This window comes from Parasteatoda tepidariorum, chromosome 4, assembly GCF_982258835.1.
Source record: "Parasteatoda tepidariorum strain Cologne lab strain chromosome 4, Ptep-v5.0, whole genome shotgun sequence".
NCBI lineage: Eukaryota > Metazoa > Arthropoda > Arachnida > Araneae > Theridiidae > Parasteatoda > Parasteatoda tepidariorum.
Window position 1 is genome coordinate 5,625,981 of NC_141758.1, and position 16,989 is coordinate 5,642,969.

Here is a 16,989-nt window from a genome sequence, read left to right on the forward strand (position 1 = left end):
CAAAATTACAACTACAATTCACTAGTATATAAGACATGTTAACTCGACTCTATGTCGGGGTACCTTTTCATAGATGAAAGTTGACATGGTCTGTAACTACTAGCCCCACATTGGTGACCTTCGGACGTGATGTGAACACGCCTACCTTGGCAAAAACGCCCACTTTGATCTGGATACGCCTACATCGGCTGTAACGCCTACTTCGTTGGATGGTCCACATTGAATAGTTGACTTGCTACTTGTGACTGCAACATTATCCACCTCCTCGCACTGTTGCTACTCAGTCTCGAGCACACAACGTCGGCCTGCATACACTCGACTGCTAAAGGCAACACAGGAGCGACTACGACCGTGAAGTTAATACACCTCTCACATTCAGCACTCAAAAAGTACGGTGATCTTAATACAGCTCTCCCGGCTCAACCGCACAAAAAAACAGCAATGATTCAACTAGTGGTATCCATTCATCGAATTCTATCACAGATATAATTCTGGTGGGGGAGTACTGTAGCGTATCTACCACTACAAAATTACAACTACAATTCACTAGTATATAAGACATGTTAACTCGACTCTATGTCGGGGTACCTTTTCATAGATGAAAGTTGACATGGTCTGTAACTACTAGCCCCACAAGTTCATCGTTCGTATAAAGCTAAAAGTAGCTTCGAGAAGAAGTGAAAAATAAATAAACGGATGGGGAGATTAAAAGTTATTTAATGATGAGCTTGTTTATGTTGTCTGTCAACTCTTGAGCCCTATCAGCTGGTGCTCCATGTGAACTTTCTAACATTATACCGTTCGTTTATTTTCGTACGCGCCGTAAATATTCCCAACACAACACCCATTTCATTTCGCATATCTTGACGGTATGCGGTACTTCATTAAAAGAACTAAGTAGGCCTAATGAAGCGTGTTAAACATTGCAAAAAGTGAAAAAAAATTTAAGAGGTAATTTAGCTATATTGAAAATTCCTAATTTAAGTTTAGATTTTTGTTTAGATTTGTTAGTTTTTTTATTTAGGTATTTTTTCATTGTATTACTGTCTTTAATCTGGTGACCCGATTTTGGGTTTATGACTACTAATGTTCAACTCCATAGCCTTGTATTTTTAAACCCAATCCAGAAGACAAGGGAACTTCTGTATCAAGTATTTTATTTTATAACCGTCGTTGAACAGCCAAAACTATTTTTTGTATTTACGACTGCTGATGTACAACTCTGTAGCTTTATACGTTTGAGTCCTATCCGGAAGACAAGGGAACTCCTCCATGAAGTATTGAGAGAAATTCGCTTTCGTGGGGGACATTTTGATGAAGCTAACCCGCATTTGCGTTACATGGAAAAGAAAACCACGAAAACCTCCCACGGTTAGCCTGATGGCAAGGGGACTCTAACCCATGAACCATAGTGTTCCCATGATCCGTAACCCGTGATCCAGAGTGCTGACTTAAAATATCCTCAGTGGTAGCACTGAGGATATTTTACGTCAGCACTGTGGTCGGTGCAAACCAGATGCGGAATTCGTATTGACCAGCCATCGCTGGATTCGAAACCGGTTCACCTCATTGGCAGGAGAGCGCTCTATCTCCTGAGCCACTACGACTCAATTTTAGGTTTGTTAGGTTATTAGGTTTTATTTATCAAAAACTTAATTAGAAAACTAAAACGAATCCTCAAAAAACTTAAAAAAATAATAGCTCAGAAAAAAATCCTCTGCAGTTAATGAAAATGGGACAGTATTTGTAAAATTAATGAAAGTGCTTTTTGTTACATATGTAATCTTTCTTAAACGCACTACATTTTTATTTTCAAACATAATTTTTTATTCTTAATAAATATAAAAATTAATAGTTTTAGAATAAATATCTAGTTCATAAAGTGTTTTTTATTACTGCTTTCCTGAGTGCTATCGAGTCGAATTGTTTTTTATTTTATTTTAGGTACTCAAATTTTTGATTCCGATATTCTCTGAAATTATTAAATTCACTTTTATTATTTAATTATTATTAATAATAAAAGTGAATTATTAAATTTTTTTTTAACTGAATTCATCTGATTTAATTCATTTTTGAATGATTCTAACTAAATTTTCCTGATTTAGTTAACTTTTAAATGTACTGATTTTTTAAAATTTTTAAATGTTTCACAGTTTTATCCATTTCATGCGTTTTATGAAACTAAATTTGTAATCCCTGTAAGTGGTCGTGTATTTTAAGTTGGTAATTACATAAATTTATGGTTTCAGCTTTTAGCTCGCGCGTCTGACACAGCATGGCCTATTTCGTATCATTTAACCCTACATTTTATTCTGTTCGGTCAAGTGGTACTAACTTTCTACGGTTTAAATTTTAGGCTGTATTAAACTATTTAGTTTCGGATAATAAATTTTAAAATTATTTTTCTGCAAGATTTCGCAATTATCATTTTTATTGACACGTTCACACCAGGAAAAGTGAAAATACTGGTACGGAAAAAGAGAAAATACTGGTAGAAAAACTATTTCAATATTAGATAATATTCGGGAGGAGTTAATCTATTCTCAACAATAACGCATTAGAACAAAAATATGTAATAAACAGAATTATCGTATTTATTCGAAATAAATATAAAAAATGGCGATTTTATTCTACTACTTATTTAATTTTTGAAGGGAAAAAAATGACTTGCTCTCTTTAGAAGTATCTATAGTAACCAATAAGTTTAACATTACTCATTAACTCCTCAACTGAAAAACTCCACACGGTTTTTTAGCGGTAGTTCAATCACAACCCTATAAAGGTAGACCAGTTAGCGAAAGAACCATTTAATACAAAATCTAGTAAAAATACGAAAGTGGTAGCAAATATATATGTCTAAAAATTATCTTATTTTATCTATGAATATGATTGGTTTGTCTTATTCACTTGTCAACCACTACAGATTCAATTCTCAAATATGTATGTTAAATTTCTCTCAATTACATTTAAAATAGATTTGGAATTTATGCGCACAATTGGGTCACTTTTTACATATACTGCGCAGACTACTTAAAAAAAAAAACCCTGTGGATTCAAGACGGAAAAGTGGAAGGGCTGGTAGTAATACCATTTCAGTTATAGCTAGTTTTCGGGAAGGGACTTAACTTATTCTTTTTTTTTTTGTTCAAACTATTCAACAATATCTAATTTATCTCGGAAAAGAAGCAGTTTTATATAGCTGCTAAAATCATAAAAGAAATCTTGATAGTTAGAGATAATTTATTTTTCTCGAAAAAAAAAATATATGCTAGAATGAAATGTCTTTGGTACCAGTTTTTGCTCTTGCTATATAAGGGATTTCAGCCATGAGACATATTCTCGAGAGCTCTTAAATATTCCATTAATAAAAAAAGAAACCAAGCACTTAAACGAATTACGCTAGTTATTCTATGCAGAACCTAGGTAATTTACAGATTACCTAAGTAACTTTTTATCGAACTTCCGCGGTAACAGTTATGTAATATAACTAATTTATTTTCGTCCTTCATTTCAGAAGGTGGTGAACAATCAGGTATCTGTGATATCTTCTTGATTGCGGTATCTTATTTGCTTTTTTTCTGCACACTGCCATTCTCCTTGTTCTACTGTTTCAAGGTAAAGAGAAACTTGTTTTATTTATTTATCAGAATCGTTAGTGTTTTCTTTTTTATCAGTACTATTTTGAAAAATCAATGCGAACTTTTTTTTGTGTGTATACAATAGCTTTAAAAGAGTTAACTATAAAATAAAAACGTATTATACATAGAAAGAGAGCGTTGTAGATTAGATTGATAGAACTACTATTTATAAAAAGTAACATTAACAAATTGGTCCTTAACGTTTTAAAGAAAATACTTAGTAACAAAAAAGAAAGATCAATGTAGTTTAATTCGTTTCATAATATATAATATATGAATGCGTAGAAAATTGTATTGATTGAATTATTTATTTCATAAGAATAATAAATTGATCCGCAACGTGTTAGTAAAATGACTCAGTAAAATATGTAACAAAAATAAATATTAATGCAGTTTAATCCGCTTTATTGCTAAGGTTTACTTTACAAAGATAGAAAAATAAGTAATATTCAGAGTATTTTCCTCCAACATTTGCTTTAATTTTTTGCTTCCTGGCAATAAACAAAGCATTTAAATTTTAAAGCATTCAATTAAATGAATCAATGTAGTTTTATTTGTTTCATAACAATGCAAATGCGTAGAAAATTATATTGCTTGAATTATATACTTAATAAGAATAATAAATTGATCCACAACGTGATAGTAAAATGACTCGGTGAAATATGAAACAGAAATAAATATTAGTGCAGTTTAATCCGTAACATAATTATAACAAATTCCGTAATTATAAAAAATTTTTACTTTACAATAAAGGTAGAAAAATAGGTAATAATAGGTTCGGGGTTTTTGCCACAACGTTTGCTTTAATTTGTCTTGTTTCTTAACAATAAACAATGAGTTTCATCTAAGCTTTAAAGCATTCAATTAAATGATCCAAATGTTTTTATTGTTTTAACAAAAATTTGGTTTTACTGATTTAGTGGCCGAATCGTTTTTGGGATAAAATTTAAAACTAATTATTTTGCTCAAAAGGCTTTTCAACTTTTAATCAACTCACATGAAATGGCGTGGAAAATAACTTAAAATCAAAGCTCCTAAGCAAAGAATTATATTTTAAAACCAGACTTTTTCAGAGGAAATATTTCCAAAATGGTTGTAAGAGACTAATTGAAATGCAATTGTAGATAAAATTAACTTTTTACAGTTTTTATGACTTACACTCATTTTTATCTCAATGAATTTGCTTATGCTCTTATACATAAGTTTGATTTACGTGCATTTTAAGATGGTCAAAATCATTCAAATTGAATTTATAAATCCAAGAATTATCTAGAAATTTATAATATTCATTACCACTTATAATATAAAAAATTAAATACTACGGACAATCCTTGACAACTGGGACACTCCAGAGACTCCTGAATTCAAACTTGTCTGTAATAATTTCGCGATGAATGGTCTTCTGCGCGGTCCAGCTTTTGTTAACAAGTTGGACGCCACGCTAATTTTACATGTTTTGCCCGTCAGGCCACATGGTAAATAACTACAAACTAAATTTGCAAATATGGACAGATTTTGTTGGTTTATAAAAGGTTTAGCATGACATATGTGAAAAAAGTGGTGAATGCCTACGAATTGTTTAATAATAGTGTAGGATAAAAATCTACTAAATTGAATTTATTAAACCAAGAATCACAATAATTAAGTAAATTTTGAATAAATTTTCTGCAATTCCATAAAAAATTTCATAGTTCTATATCAAGTTATACGCTGTCAGCCAGCTGTTTTTCGCAGCCTATGTGAAAGGTCAGTGTCAGCAAGCGGTGGCATTTGTAATTCTAAATGTAATTTCAGTGTCCGGTGGTTGACGCGGCCTAAATTTAATTTCAGTGTCCGGTGGTTGACGCGACCTAAATGGAAAGTTCAGTGTCAGCCATCGATGACTGACGCGGCGCTTAACGTGTTAAATAAAGTAAAGTGACAGCTACCACAGAGACCTCAATGAACTCATACATGATCATAGGAATAGGGGACACTTCTTGGCGTCCAGATCGAAATACAAGTCAAGTCAAGACAACTTCTGTCCTATTTAATTTAAACAAGCTGACGAGTGTATATTACAGTGAATGACTGGCGGTTGTTGGCTTCCACTGGTGAATGCTGACTATCTCAGAGTCGCTTTGGTTAATGTCAGAAATATATACTAGGTCTAGTTATGTGCCACTGCCCGGTATGCCCTACATCAATGTTTTTTTAAGGTCAAGTGCCACTGCCCAGTATGCCCGATATTCCGAACACAGTTGTTTATCCCATTCTATCCTCAGCATATATTAAAATATGGAAAAAATGAAATTATATCAACGAATAAATTGGTATCAAATCAGATATAACAAATATTTCGGACATTCACCAATGTGATTGTTGACATTCACCGGTGAAAGTCGACATTCTCTTGATTTCTGTCATTCACGGTGACATATTTATAGTCTATACTAAGCTTGTACATTCAGACAAAACATAAACAAATCCGAAAATACCATTCGAAAAAAATTCAGATTTCAAAACTAAACTTATTTCAGATTTGAAATCCCTAAACCCCAACTAGATAACATCAAGCGCTTAGAAAAAATGCATCCAAAAATTTGGTCCCCGATATTATTCTTCATCTCTTACAGGGAGGACACGAACGAGTAAAAGCGTAATAAGTGCTAGAAAATTAATTCACTTTTCTTTATTTGTTATTGATTCGTAACTACTAGTTTGACTTACATCTCGTTCATATTTAAAACACAAACTTTTTAACCATTCTCTTTCAGTTGTAAATTGAAAAAATTACAATAAAACAATTTTAATATTACAATTTTAAATCTGTAAATAAAAGTTTGAATTTAATTAGTCACCACTATTTGCATTTTTAGTCGCACGTGGCAACCCATCACACGTATTAAAAAAAAAAAAAACGCTGTATAGGGTTATGACGTATACGAATCATACTCCGGGCTTGCCACGGGCGACAAAAAAGCCAAAAGTGGTAATTAATAAAATTCAAATTTTTAATAAAAGAGTTTAATATTTGAGACTTTTCAATTCAGTTTTTTTTTCTTTAGTTTCTAGTGGGAACTGGAACTACATTGATTTTTGGGGCACCTACACAATTGTGTTTATCCCCAGTATAAAAGTTGTTGTGCCTGATGAGCTAAGTTTTCTTCAGGTGGAAAAAATTTTACATGAAGTGATGAAAAAATATCTAAGTAGGCTTAGGGAGAACTTGAAGAAGATCTAAAAGTTGATAAAAAAAAAAAAAAAAAAAAAAAAAAAAAAAAAAAGGGGGGGGGGATTAGTTCCGAGATCCTATCGCCCTGCTGGCCTGTGGAAAGTCATGGAGATATCACTAGAGTCCATATTTCCTGGGGGTCAATTTTCCTATGCATCCGAAAAGGGTTTTCACATTTTTTTTAGGCTCACCCGTTTATTAAACATAAAGGGGAGTATATTACAAGGGGGGAACAAATGATGATGATAATGATAACATGAGTATATACAATGCAAATGAATGGGGTCACTTTTTTACAGGGGGTTCATAACAGTAATAATGTTAACAATAAAAATAAGTATGAAGTGGGTTATTTATTTACAAGGGGATTTTGTTATTTACAAAATTCTATAAAATTTTTTACGTTGAGAAGACAATAATATGATATTCAACTAACAAAAGTTGAAATTATTTTAATTTGTAGCTGATTTTTATCATAAAAAAAAACAAGAAGCTTAAAAGTTCGTAATTAAAACTTCATTTGAATGTGAATACTTCTTCGTTTTTACATAAATATTTTGCCATCTCGTGGCGTCATCTATCTTCTAAAAGTGACACTAATCGGGCAACCGTAAGGTGCTTCCATCTGGTGACTTTTCTGAACTTTTGGCTTGGAAATCCGAGAATTGGATTTATAAATCTACTCATGAGAGAAGAAGAAAAGAAAGTTTTATAAAAAGTGAAAAATAATGAAATAATTTATTTGGAAGGGTTTATTTTGAGTACAGTTCTAGGTCTATATTTATTAGATTGATGGTAGTAATCATAGATTGGGAGATTTTGGATTTCAACGTTATTAATAAGGGGCAAATTATTGAAAAATTTTGTGGCTAGTTTATGGAAGTAGTTATTAATGCTTTTGATTTTTAGGTCTTGACTAATTTTTTCATTTCTGTAGTACCATGGTGCATTTGCGATGCTTCTTAACGTTGTATTTTGAAGGGTTTGTATTTTTTTCAGGTGGGATTTCGCAACACCACCGTAGATAGGGCATCCATAGCTAACTATGGGACGAAGGATCATTTTATAGAGTAGGAGTTTATTTTTAAGGCTTAATTTTGATTTCCTGTTAAAGAATGGAAATAGAACTGCTCTAATTTTTTTAAATTTTTTTGAAATATTGTTCGCATGATTTTTAAAAGTAAGGCGTTTATCAAGATCCATGCCTAGATAAGTAATGTTATCCTTCCAGGGAATTTCGGTGTTTTCGATTGAAATTTGAGCTGGGATGGGAAGAGTTCCTCTCGAAAAAAGGATTGCTTGGGTTTTATCAATGTTAAGAGAGAGTTTCCAATTGTTGAACCATTTTTTAATTTGAATGAGATATTCATTTAGGATGTTAATTATGTTGGTTTTACAATGGCCTTGTGCTAGGATAGCTGTGTCATCAGCAAACAGAGCTAGAATTGCTTTATCATTTTTTGGGATGTCATTGATGAAAATTAGAAAAAGGGCGGGGCCAAGTTTACTGCCTTGCGGCACACCACTGCTGATATTATGAGTTGCAGATGAGGAGTTGTTAATTTTTACGAAAAATTTTCTATTTGTTAAGTAGGATCTGATGAGTTTAATTAGGGGTACAGGGAAATTTAATTTGAATAATTTATGGATAAGGCCATCAATCCATACTTTGTCAAATGCCTTTTCTAGGTCAAGAAAGGTTGCTCCGGTGTGTTTTTTGTACGAGAAGCCATCATGAATGAATTCGGTAATTCTGAGAAGTTGGTGGACAGTGGATAGTTTAGGTTGAAAACCAAATTGTTGGGGGGTAATTATATTTTGAGTATCGCAGTGGTATCTAATTTTGTTTAAAATAACATCTTCGGTAATTTTGCTAAGGGAAGATAGAAGACTTATTGGTCTGTAATTTACGGCTCTGGAGTGGTCTTTGCCAGGTTTGGGGAGGGGTCTTATTTCAGCTATCTTCCAACAATCGGGAAAGTAGCAGAGTTTAAAGATTTCATTAATAATGTGGGTGAGATAGAAGATAAATTTAGTTGGTAAATTTTTAAGCATTTTATTGTTGATAGAATCTTTGCCTGGGGATTTTTTATTTTTTAGTTTTTTAATTGCAGTTATAATATCATTCGGCAAGATATTATCTGGTGGATGGTCGATGGGAGAGTTATCAATGATATTAATGGAATTTTGAACGGCGGATTGGATTTCTTGGGGGACTTTTTTATTATTACTGAGTTGGTTTTTTAGACTTTCTGCCATAAGATTAACTTTATTTTGGATGGAATAGACCACTTTATCATTTTGTTTATCGTCAATTAAGGGGGGGTAGAAGGTTTTCTTTTTTTTTGAAGTTATTTACTGCTCGCCAGATGGAGCCATCTTCTGGGTTCAAATTTTTGATGTAATCTTCCCATTTCTCTTGTTGAAAATTACTGATGTCAGTTTTGACTCTGCGATTTAGTTCCTTAAGGAGGTTTTTGTCTTCAGGGTGCCTCGTTCTTTGCCATTTTTTGCGAGCTCTGTTTCTATTTTTAATAATATTAAGTATACTTTTAGGAATGAGGCAATTTTTAGCGTTTTTAATTTCTTTGGTTGAATTTTGATGGGCTTTTTGAATTGTGGCTGAAAGTTTTTCTATTGTCGCGTCAAGATCTTCTTTAGAGTTGATCGGGTTAAAGTTAATTTCGGCATTGGTTAAGGTATCGGCGTAGGAATCCCAGTCTGTATAGACTTTTGGTTTTTTATGATCGGGCGGTATTTGGAGATCTAGGTTAATGAGAACTGGGTTATGGTCAGAGGAAAGCTCATTTATTGTTCTGGACTGGACTTTAAAATTAAGTCCTCTGTGAATTGCAAAATCAAGGGTGTTGGCTGTATTTAAACCGAATCTGGTTGGTGTATCAGGAAAAGAAAGGTCTAGTTTTGCTTTTTCAATAAAATCTTGTAATTTTTTACCATTTTTGTTTGCTACTGGACAATTCCAGGCTCTGTGTTTGCAATTAAAGTCTCCTGCAATAAGGATATTACGATTAATGCTTAAAATATTTTCAATGTCTAAAGTAAATGCTATATTAGCTTTGGGATTGATATAAATAGAAACCAGTAGGTAGTTGTCGTTATTAATACATATTTCAATTGCCGTGGCTTCACAAATTTTAAGGGGGGGGAGGAAAATTTGTCGGTGGGGGATAAGGGTTTTTATTAAGATTCCTGTGCCTCCGTATTGGCCTCTTGTGCAGTTACTCCGGGGGGTATGAAAAAAGGCATAGTTACAAATTTTGATAGGTTCATTGGGTTTGAGTTTGGTTTCCTGAAGTAGAATAATATCGGGGTTATATTGCTGGCAAAAAATTTTTAGATCATTAATTTTGGGTCTTAATCCACCGGCATTCCAGTGGCAGATGAGGATATTGTTTTTAGTGGTTTGTTGCATTATTGGTATTTGAGTTGATTCCTTGGTTATTATTTCTGAAGAATTGGTTCATTATGGTGAACAACTGATTTAGGGGATTTTCGGTGGTTTCTATATTGTCATTGATCGTTTTAAGATCCTGACTGAAAATTTTTTCGAGATTTTTAACAAATCTAACAAGCTCTGAAATTTGGTCAAGGGCATTTGAGCTTTGTTCTGCGTTTAGATTTTTACTTACGTCTGGCCTTGATCCAGATTCTTTGCTATTGTTGCCATTGCTCGAAACGGCTCTGGCAAAGCTAAGTTCAGGAGTTGTCTTTTTTGCTATGAAAGTTTTTGGGGTATTTCGAGATTCCACGTTTTTAGTACCTTTCTTATTTAGTTTTTTAGGGGCTTTTGGACATTTTGAGTAATTTGCGGTGTGTGGTCCACCGCAATTGGCACATTTAGTAGGATCTTCGAACTTTTTAGTGCAATCTTTTGTTGCATGTGATCCTGCGCATTTTACACATTTTGTCTTGACGTGACAATTGCTGGAACTGTGGTTCCACCCCTGGCAGTTGTAACACTGCTGGGGTTTGTCTCTGGCTCTGAATGGTTCAACAGTCACTTGCACACAGCAAAGTTCTGTGATGTTGTAAACTTCCTCGATATTGTCGGTTTTTTCCAGATGGATTTGGAAAATGGGGAGGGGTGACTGGTCAGATGACCTTTTAAGTTGGTTCACCTTTTTTACTGTAAAATTTAGGTTTGTCATATCTTCCTCTACTTCTTGCAAAGGGGTACTAATAGGTACGCCTTTTACCACTATTTTAAATGGCCTTTCGTTAAATTGGGGGATAATTACATAGTCAATTTGATTATCATTTAGGAACTTGGTCAGTATCCGGTGGTGGTCGCTTGTGTTTACATACGCCTTAATGTCTTCCCCAGACACTTTAAATTGAATATCTTCTTTTTTGATGATTTTATATATGGCGTTACACAACGCTCTTATATTTGAGTTTGTTTTAATAATTATAGGGGCAATTTTATCTTTTGGGATATTTAAGGGGGTTTGGGAGGGGATTACGTCCCTCACCCTTTTGGCCTTTTTTGTTTCTCGTAATACCTTGGCACGATGTTCTAGGTATTTATTTTGGGCGGCTGTGCTTTTGGTATGGGTATTATCAGAAAGTTCGCTGCTCAGTTCGCGCTTTTTATTTTTTGAAGTTGTGGTGATATCCATCTCGTTTTCCGATTCGGAGCTTGAGATGGCTTTTTTTGTTGGGGTTGGGGCTTTAATCCCTGCCTTCCGTTTTTTAGATTTTTTAGATTTGGTTTTCTTAGGAATTTTTTCTATTTGATTACAGGAATTGTTGACATTTTTGTTCTCCTGGCTACCGCGAGTTTCTAGTGACATGACAGATATTTTTTTTTCAATTATGAATAATTTTAAATGTTTGTCAAAGTGGTAGGTACGATTTAATATTTAGAGAGATAATAATCAAAAACGAATTAAGTTTCTACCACTTAACATTTTTAGTCGCCAATGGTCAACACCTCCACACGATTTCTTCTAGGTAGTCTGATCAGACCACTTTGAAACAGGCCTGAAAGCGGGACGGAAAAGAGAAAATACTATTAGAAGAACTATTTCAATATTAGATAATATTCGGGAGGAGTTAATCTATTCTCAACAATAACAATTCACTGTAAAGAAATTTATCACAGCTGGATGCTGGATATTGGGGTTATCTCGGCGTTTGGCGCGAAGCGCCACTAACCGATTCATCGATTCTGTTTTGTTGTATTCTGGAAGGTCCTATATATCATTGAAGTTGTAGTATGTTGTAACAACAAGTCAAGTCCTTAAAGAAGCAAATCTTTAGTTGAAGGGAAAATCATCTTTGGAATGGGGAGATCCCCTTGAGTAGAGTTGTATGATAAAGTTAATAGTATTTTGATAGTATGCAGTCTGAGCATAAAAAGGCGGTAATTGGGCTGAAATTCGAATTATCCCGGATTATATCAATATCGAACAATTTATTGAAATCTGATGAATTTATCACATCATCATCATCGACATTTATCTGGGCGCCTGGGGCCGTTAGCGGCCTTTTTCCCATTCGTCTTGAATTTTGATCTTTGGGGTAGTTCTTTCTGGTAATTGGAATGCAATTGAAGTAAAAGGAAATTAAATATTTTGAATTTTAGATAAAATTACGTCACTACAAAAATGAGCTGCCATCGGTCTGAGGTTTATGTCTTCTCTTAAGTTTTCAAAAGTAAAAATTTCGTTGAATCCTGCGGTGTCACAATTTATGGTTTTTTCAAAAAATCTGAAATTTAGCTTTGCAATGTGATGATCTAAAGAATCTATGTTGAGGTCGCGATGTATGTTTTTATTTCTGATAAACCATCTTGCTTTTGTTATTTTCCTGAGGATTTTGTTCTGGCATGTTTTGAGTTTTTTAAGAATTTATCACAGCAAAGAAGCAATTCAATATAAAAATTGCATCCGTTAAAAACAATTGGTAGTTATGGATTTTCATTATTGCCGGAAGAAAACTAAAAAATGAAATTCATATGTTACCAGTTTTTACTCTTTTCCGTCTCGATATGTATGGGCTTTCAGCCCTGCTTTGAAAACAGACCAAATTATGAAAAAAACCATTTAATAAAAAAATCTAGCAAGAATTGAAAAGTGGTAGCAAATCTATGTCTAAAAACTTGTTTAATTTATCAGGGATGAGATTCTTCCGCGGATTCGCGGATTTCCGCTTTTTTTTCAGATTTTTCCATTTTTCCCGCTAATTTCCGCTGAAATTTTTTTTTGCCCAAGTTAAAATGTTTTATGAGGAATTTAATTTTCCGCGGAGGGAAATTTTTGAAGTCCCTTTTCCTCCCTCTGAAGTTTCTCTAAAAATCATTTCCTTGGGATAAAACTGGTTGACCTTTATACAGGGATGAGATTTTTTTTGTCTCTCGAATTTCAGCCTTTTTATCAAAAACTCCGATTCTCTAAAAGTTTCGTTTTTTTTTAAATAAATATCCCGTTTTTTTTAAATTCAGTCATTGAAGTAAAATAATTATATTTATTTACGATTTTCAAAGATAAACAGAAAATTCAATCTACGCCCTAGCTGCTAACCCTTCCGCATTTTTACTTATTTTAGCTATTTTCTCCGATTTCACGCACAGAAAATAAGATTTTCCGTATTTTTTATCCGTCGGCTGGATAGCTCGTATTTTCGTAATTCAGATCTCGATTTTTATTCACGCGATTTTAATATCAATCATCGATTTTCGCATTTACCTGATTTAAAAGTTGCACATTGCGATTCTTATTTACGCTATTTAAATATCGTATATTATGATTCTTATTTACGACATTTAAAAATCCAATATCGTGTTTTGTATTTATGCATTTTTAAAATCTCAATTTTATTATCAAATCTCGATTTTCGTATTTACCTGATTTAAAAGTTGAACGTTGCGATTCTTATTCAGGCGATTTAAATATTGTAGAGTGCGATTCTTACTTACGAGATTTAAAAAATCAATATCGCGATTTGTATTTACGAGCTTTCGCGATTTCGTATTCACGTGAGCTTAAAATCCAATATCATGATTCGTTTTTGTGGTTGTATTATCGCGCGATTTAAAAATTATGCATCGTGATCAAAAAATTAAAAAATCATGATTTGTATTTTCGCATTTTTTAAATTCGATGTAGAGTTTCATATTTACGTGATTTAAAAGTCTCATATCGGGATTTATATTCACAGGTTTACAAGTTTAAAAATCGCACTTTTTTGTCCAATTTTTGTTTATATATATATATATATATATATATATTTTTTTTTTTTTTCCTTTTTTTTTTTTTTTTTTTTTTTTTGATTTCCTCTTTTTTACTTTCTGACTACTCTCATCCCTGATTTATGAATACAATTGGTTTGTCTTATTTTTACTTCACAGATTCAATTCTCAAATATATGAGAAAAAAAATTTCTCTCTTAAAAAAGAATTCGGATTCATTCTCACTTTTTAAATAGTCTGCGCAGACTACTTATAAAAAAACGTGTGGAAGCTTTCCTGATGTAGGAAGTGATGCAATGGCATCCCTCGCGTTGATTAAAAATCCACAACTGTGGAGAAACTGGAACTAGTAACGCCCCCTAGTGAGAAACTAGATAAAAACTCAGACACAGAGAGAGTGAGTGGTAGCGAACGAACGGTAGAATGCCTGCCATGCAGTGCTCCTTATGTTTTTCTTCTTCATATATGATTTATATGTTATGTTATGTTTGTGAATGTGTTGAGTGCTAACTATAATAATGGCGTCAATCCAAGACGATAAGTAGTTTTTATATTTAGCTTATTAAATATAAATTTGATCAATCCTGATCATAAATAAATATAGATTTTAACCATCCTGGTTAAAACTTTTAATATTATCGTTCGTTCAGAGACCGTCCTGGTCATTTCAAAACATTTTGATCAACCTGATCAATTTATTATGTTTTAATGTATAAAGATTATCCTAATCTTAAGAAAATTTATTTTTAATCAATGAAAATATATATTTACTGTGTTTATATCTGTATAAAAAAGTAGCAGTTAATTCTAAAATCTATTGCTTTTTAAAGATTTTAAAAAGAAAGTTAAGCATTCAAAGTGAAACTCATTTCCCGAAAGCGGAAGTGATTGATTAATTCGTTTCTTAGCTGAAGAAATGTTTAGACTTTAAAGAGTTATTTATGACTTTGGAATTAGTAATTCTGAAACATTGTATAACTAACTGCTTTTAATGATGGTAGATGTTTAAATGAAAACATCTCCTTATGGTTTATTGAATAATTATATATCAGTAAAGTTTTACATGTTTTCTGATTTTATACTTGGCATTCTGTTTTATAATTAATGAAAAAAAAAAGAGGTCTAAGTAAGTTTGTGAAAAATTGTTTTATGAGTAATATTTGTCTTTTTGCTTACATAATTGTGATTTATGTGCTATTAATGATACTAACGATTTAGCAAATATTCAGAATATTATTTTAGAAAATATCTTATTTTCTATGGTGAAAAGATATGGCATTTTAATGGCATTTTTGTCACTTAGAAGTTTAGTTATTAAGCGTTGAATCTGCTTTTATGCAAAATATTGAATATATTTTACTGCAAATTTAAAGGGTATAAAATTTCAATTTTATGGTAATACAATTCTCAATGAGGTTTTATGTGATAAGTTGTTGCAAATTTTCAATTATGTTCATTATTTTTATAAGTGTTTTCATCAAGCTTATAATTAATTAATTGAGTGTTTAACAGCAACAAAAAAATCATTAGTATTTATAGAATTTATATCATTATTGCTAATATTGATTTTAAATGTTAATGGTTCCAACTGTTTAGATTTCATATTTGAGTGGAAAAAAAATTAAGGTGGTGATTTTTTTCAAATAATTAATTATTTATCGAACTAAGACTGTTAAATTACGTTTGAACAATTTAAGAATCGAACAATTTTAGTTAACATTTTTGCACCAAACGTTCCCCTTTCTTTGGTTCCGAATCATCTTCTGAAATGGCATTTCTTGGAAAAGGAAAAAAAGAAGACTTGCGACTTCTTGCCTCAGAGCTTGGTCTGACTGTGTCCGATAATTTAAAAGTAATTAATCTTCGAGAATTAATTCTTAAAAGTGAGAATTACGAGGAAGAGCTAGTGAAAAATATGCTCACTATTATTATCGAAAATCGCCTTAAAGAAGAACAGAAAGCTGAGGATGGAAGAATATCTAGGGAGAAAGAAGTTGAAGCAGAAAGACTTCTTAAAGCCCAAGTAGATGAACAAATTCGGTTAGAAAAAGAACGGCAATATGAACTTGAAAAATTGAAAATCCAGCTCGAAACGCAAAAGATCTCAAATGCTGTTGTTTCTGTTTCCACAAATGACCCAAAATATGAACTTAGCAGAATCATTCCAAAATTTAATCCTAAAGACGATGAAATAGGATTGTTCTTAATAACTTTTGAAAGGCAGTTGAAGTTTATGAATCTTCCAGAATCATCTTGGATACCATATCTCATTGGTTCTTTACCAGCTGACATCGCACAGTTACTTGCCAGAGAAGACGAACAGGATGCTAAGGATTATCATAAAGTGAAGGAAATGCTACTGAAGAGATTCCGAGTCACTGCTGATAAATTTAGACAACTTTTCTCCCAACATAGAAAGAGTTCTGATACGACATGGAGGGATTACTTCTTCGAACTGGCTTCTTATTTCGAAGGATGGACAAAGGAACTAAATATTACCACATTCGATCAACTCAAAAATTTAATAATTACTGATCAGATTAAAAGGAAAGCTCCTCCAGATATCAAGGACCATTTCATCGATTCATGGGCAGATTGTGTCAATCCTTTAGAATTAGCCGAAAAATTGGATACATACGAGAATATACGTCATGTAGTGAAGAAACAAGTGACTCCAACTCAAAAGAAAGCATATCCTAGAGAAGAAAATAGAAGAACCACTTCAGATAGAAAGTTTGGCTCTGAAGTAACCAGACAAGAAAATGTTCAAAGTCGTCAACCAAGGACGCCAGTATCTCGAAATTCTGCTTCCAGATTCGAAGGAAGAGTGCCACTTCAATGTTTCGGATGTGGAATGCCAGGAATAGTGAAATCCAAGTGCCCTACTTGTACAAGAGCTAAACCTGAAGATAGTAATGTTAATT

At 32.7% G+C, this 16,989-nt stretch overlaps 1 protein-coding gene across 2 annotated transcripts in view; it reads left to right on the top strand.

The window, feature by feature from the left end:
* Positions 1–16,989, top strand: part of LOC107444750 (band 7 protein AGAP004871) — an 81,127-nt gene that overhangs the window by 39,289 nt on the left and 24,849 nt on the right. For both annotated transcript variants that reach the window (XM_087160557.1, XM_087160556.1), the window contains exon 2: positions 3,515–3,615. In XM_087160557.1, the coding sequence (XP_087016683.1) occupies positions 3,515–3,615 (101 nt within the window). The remainder of the gene's footprint in view (positions 1–3,514; positions 3,616–16,989) is intronic.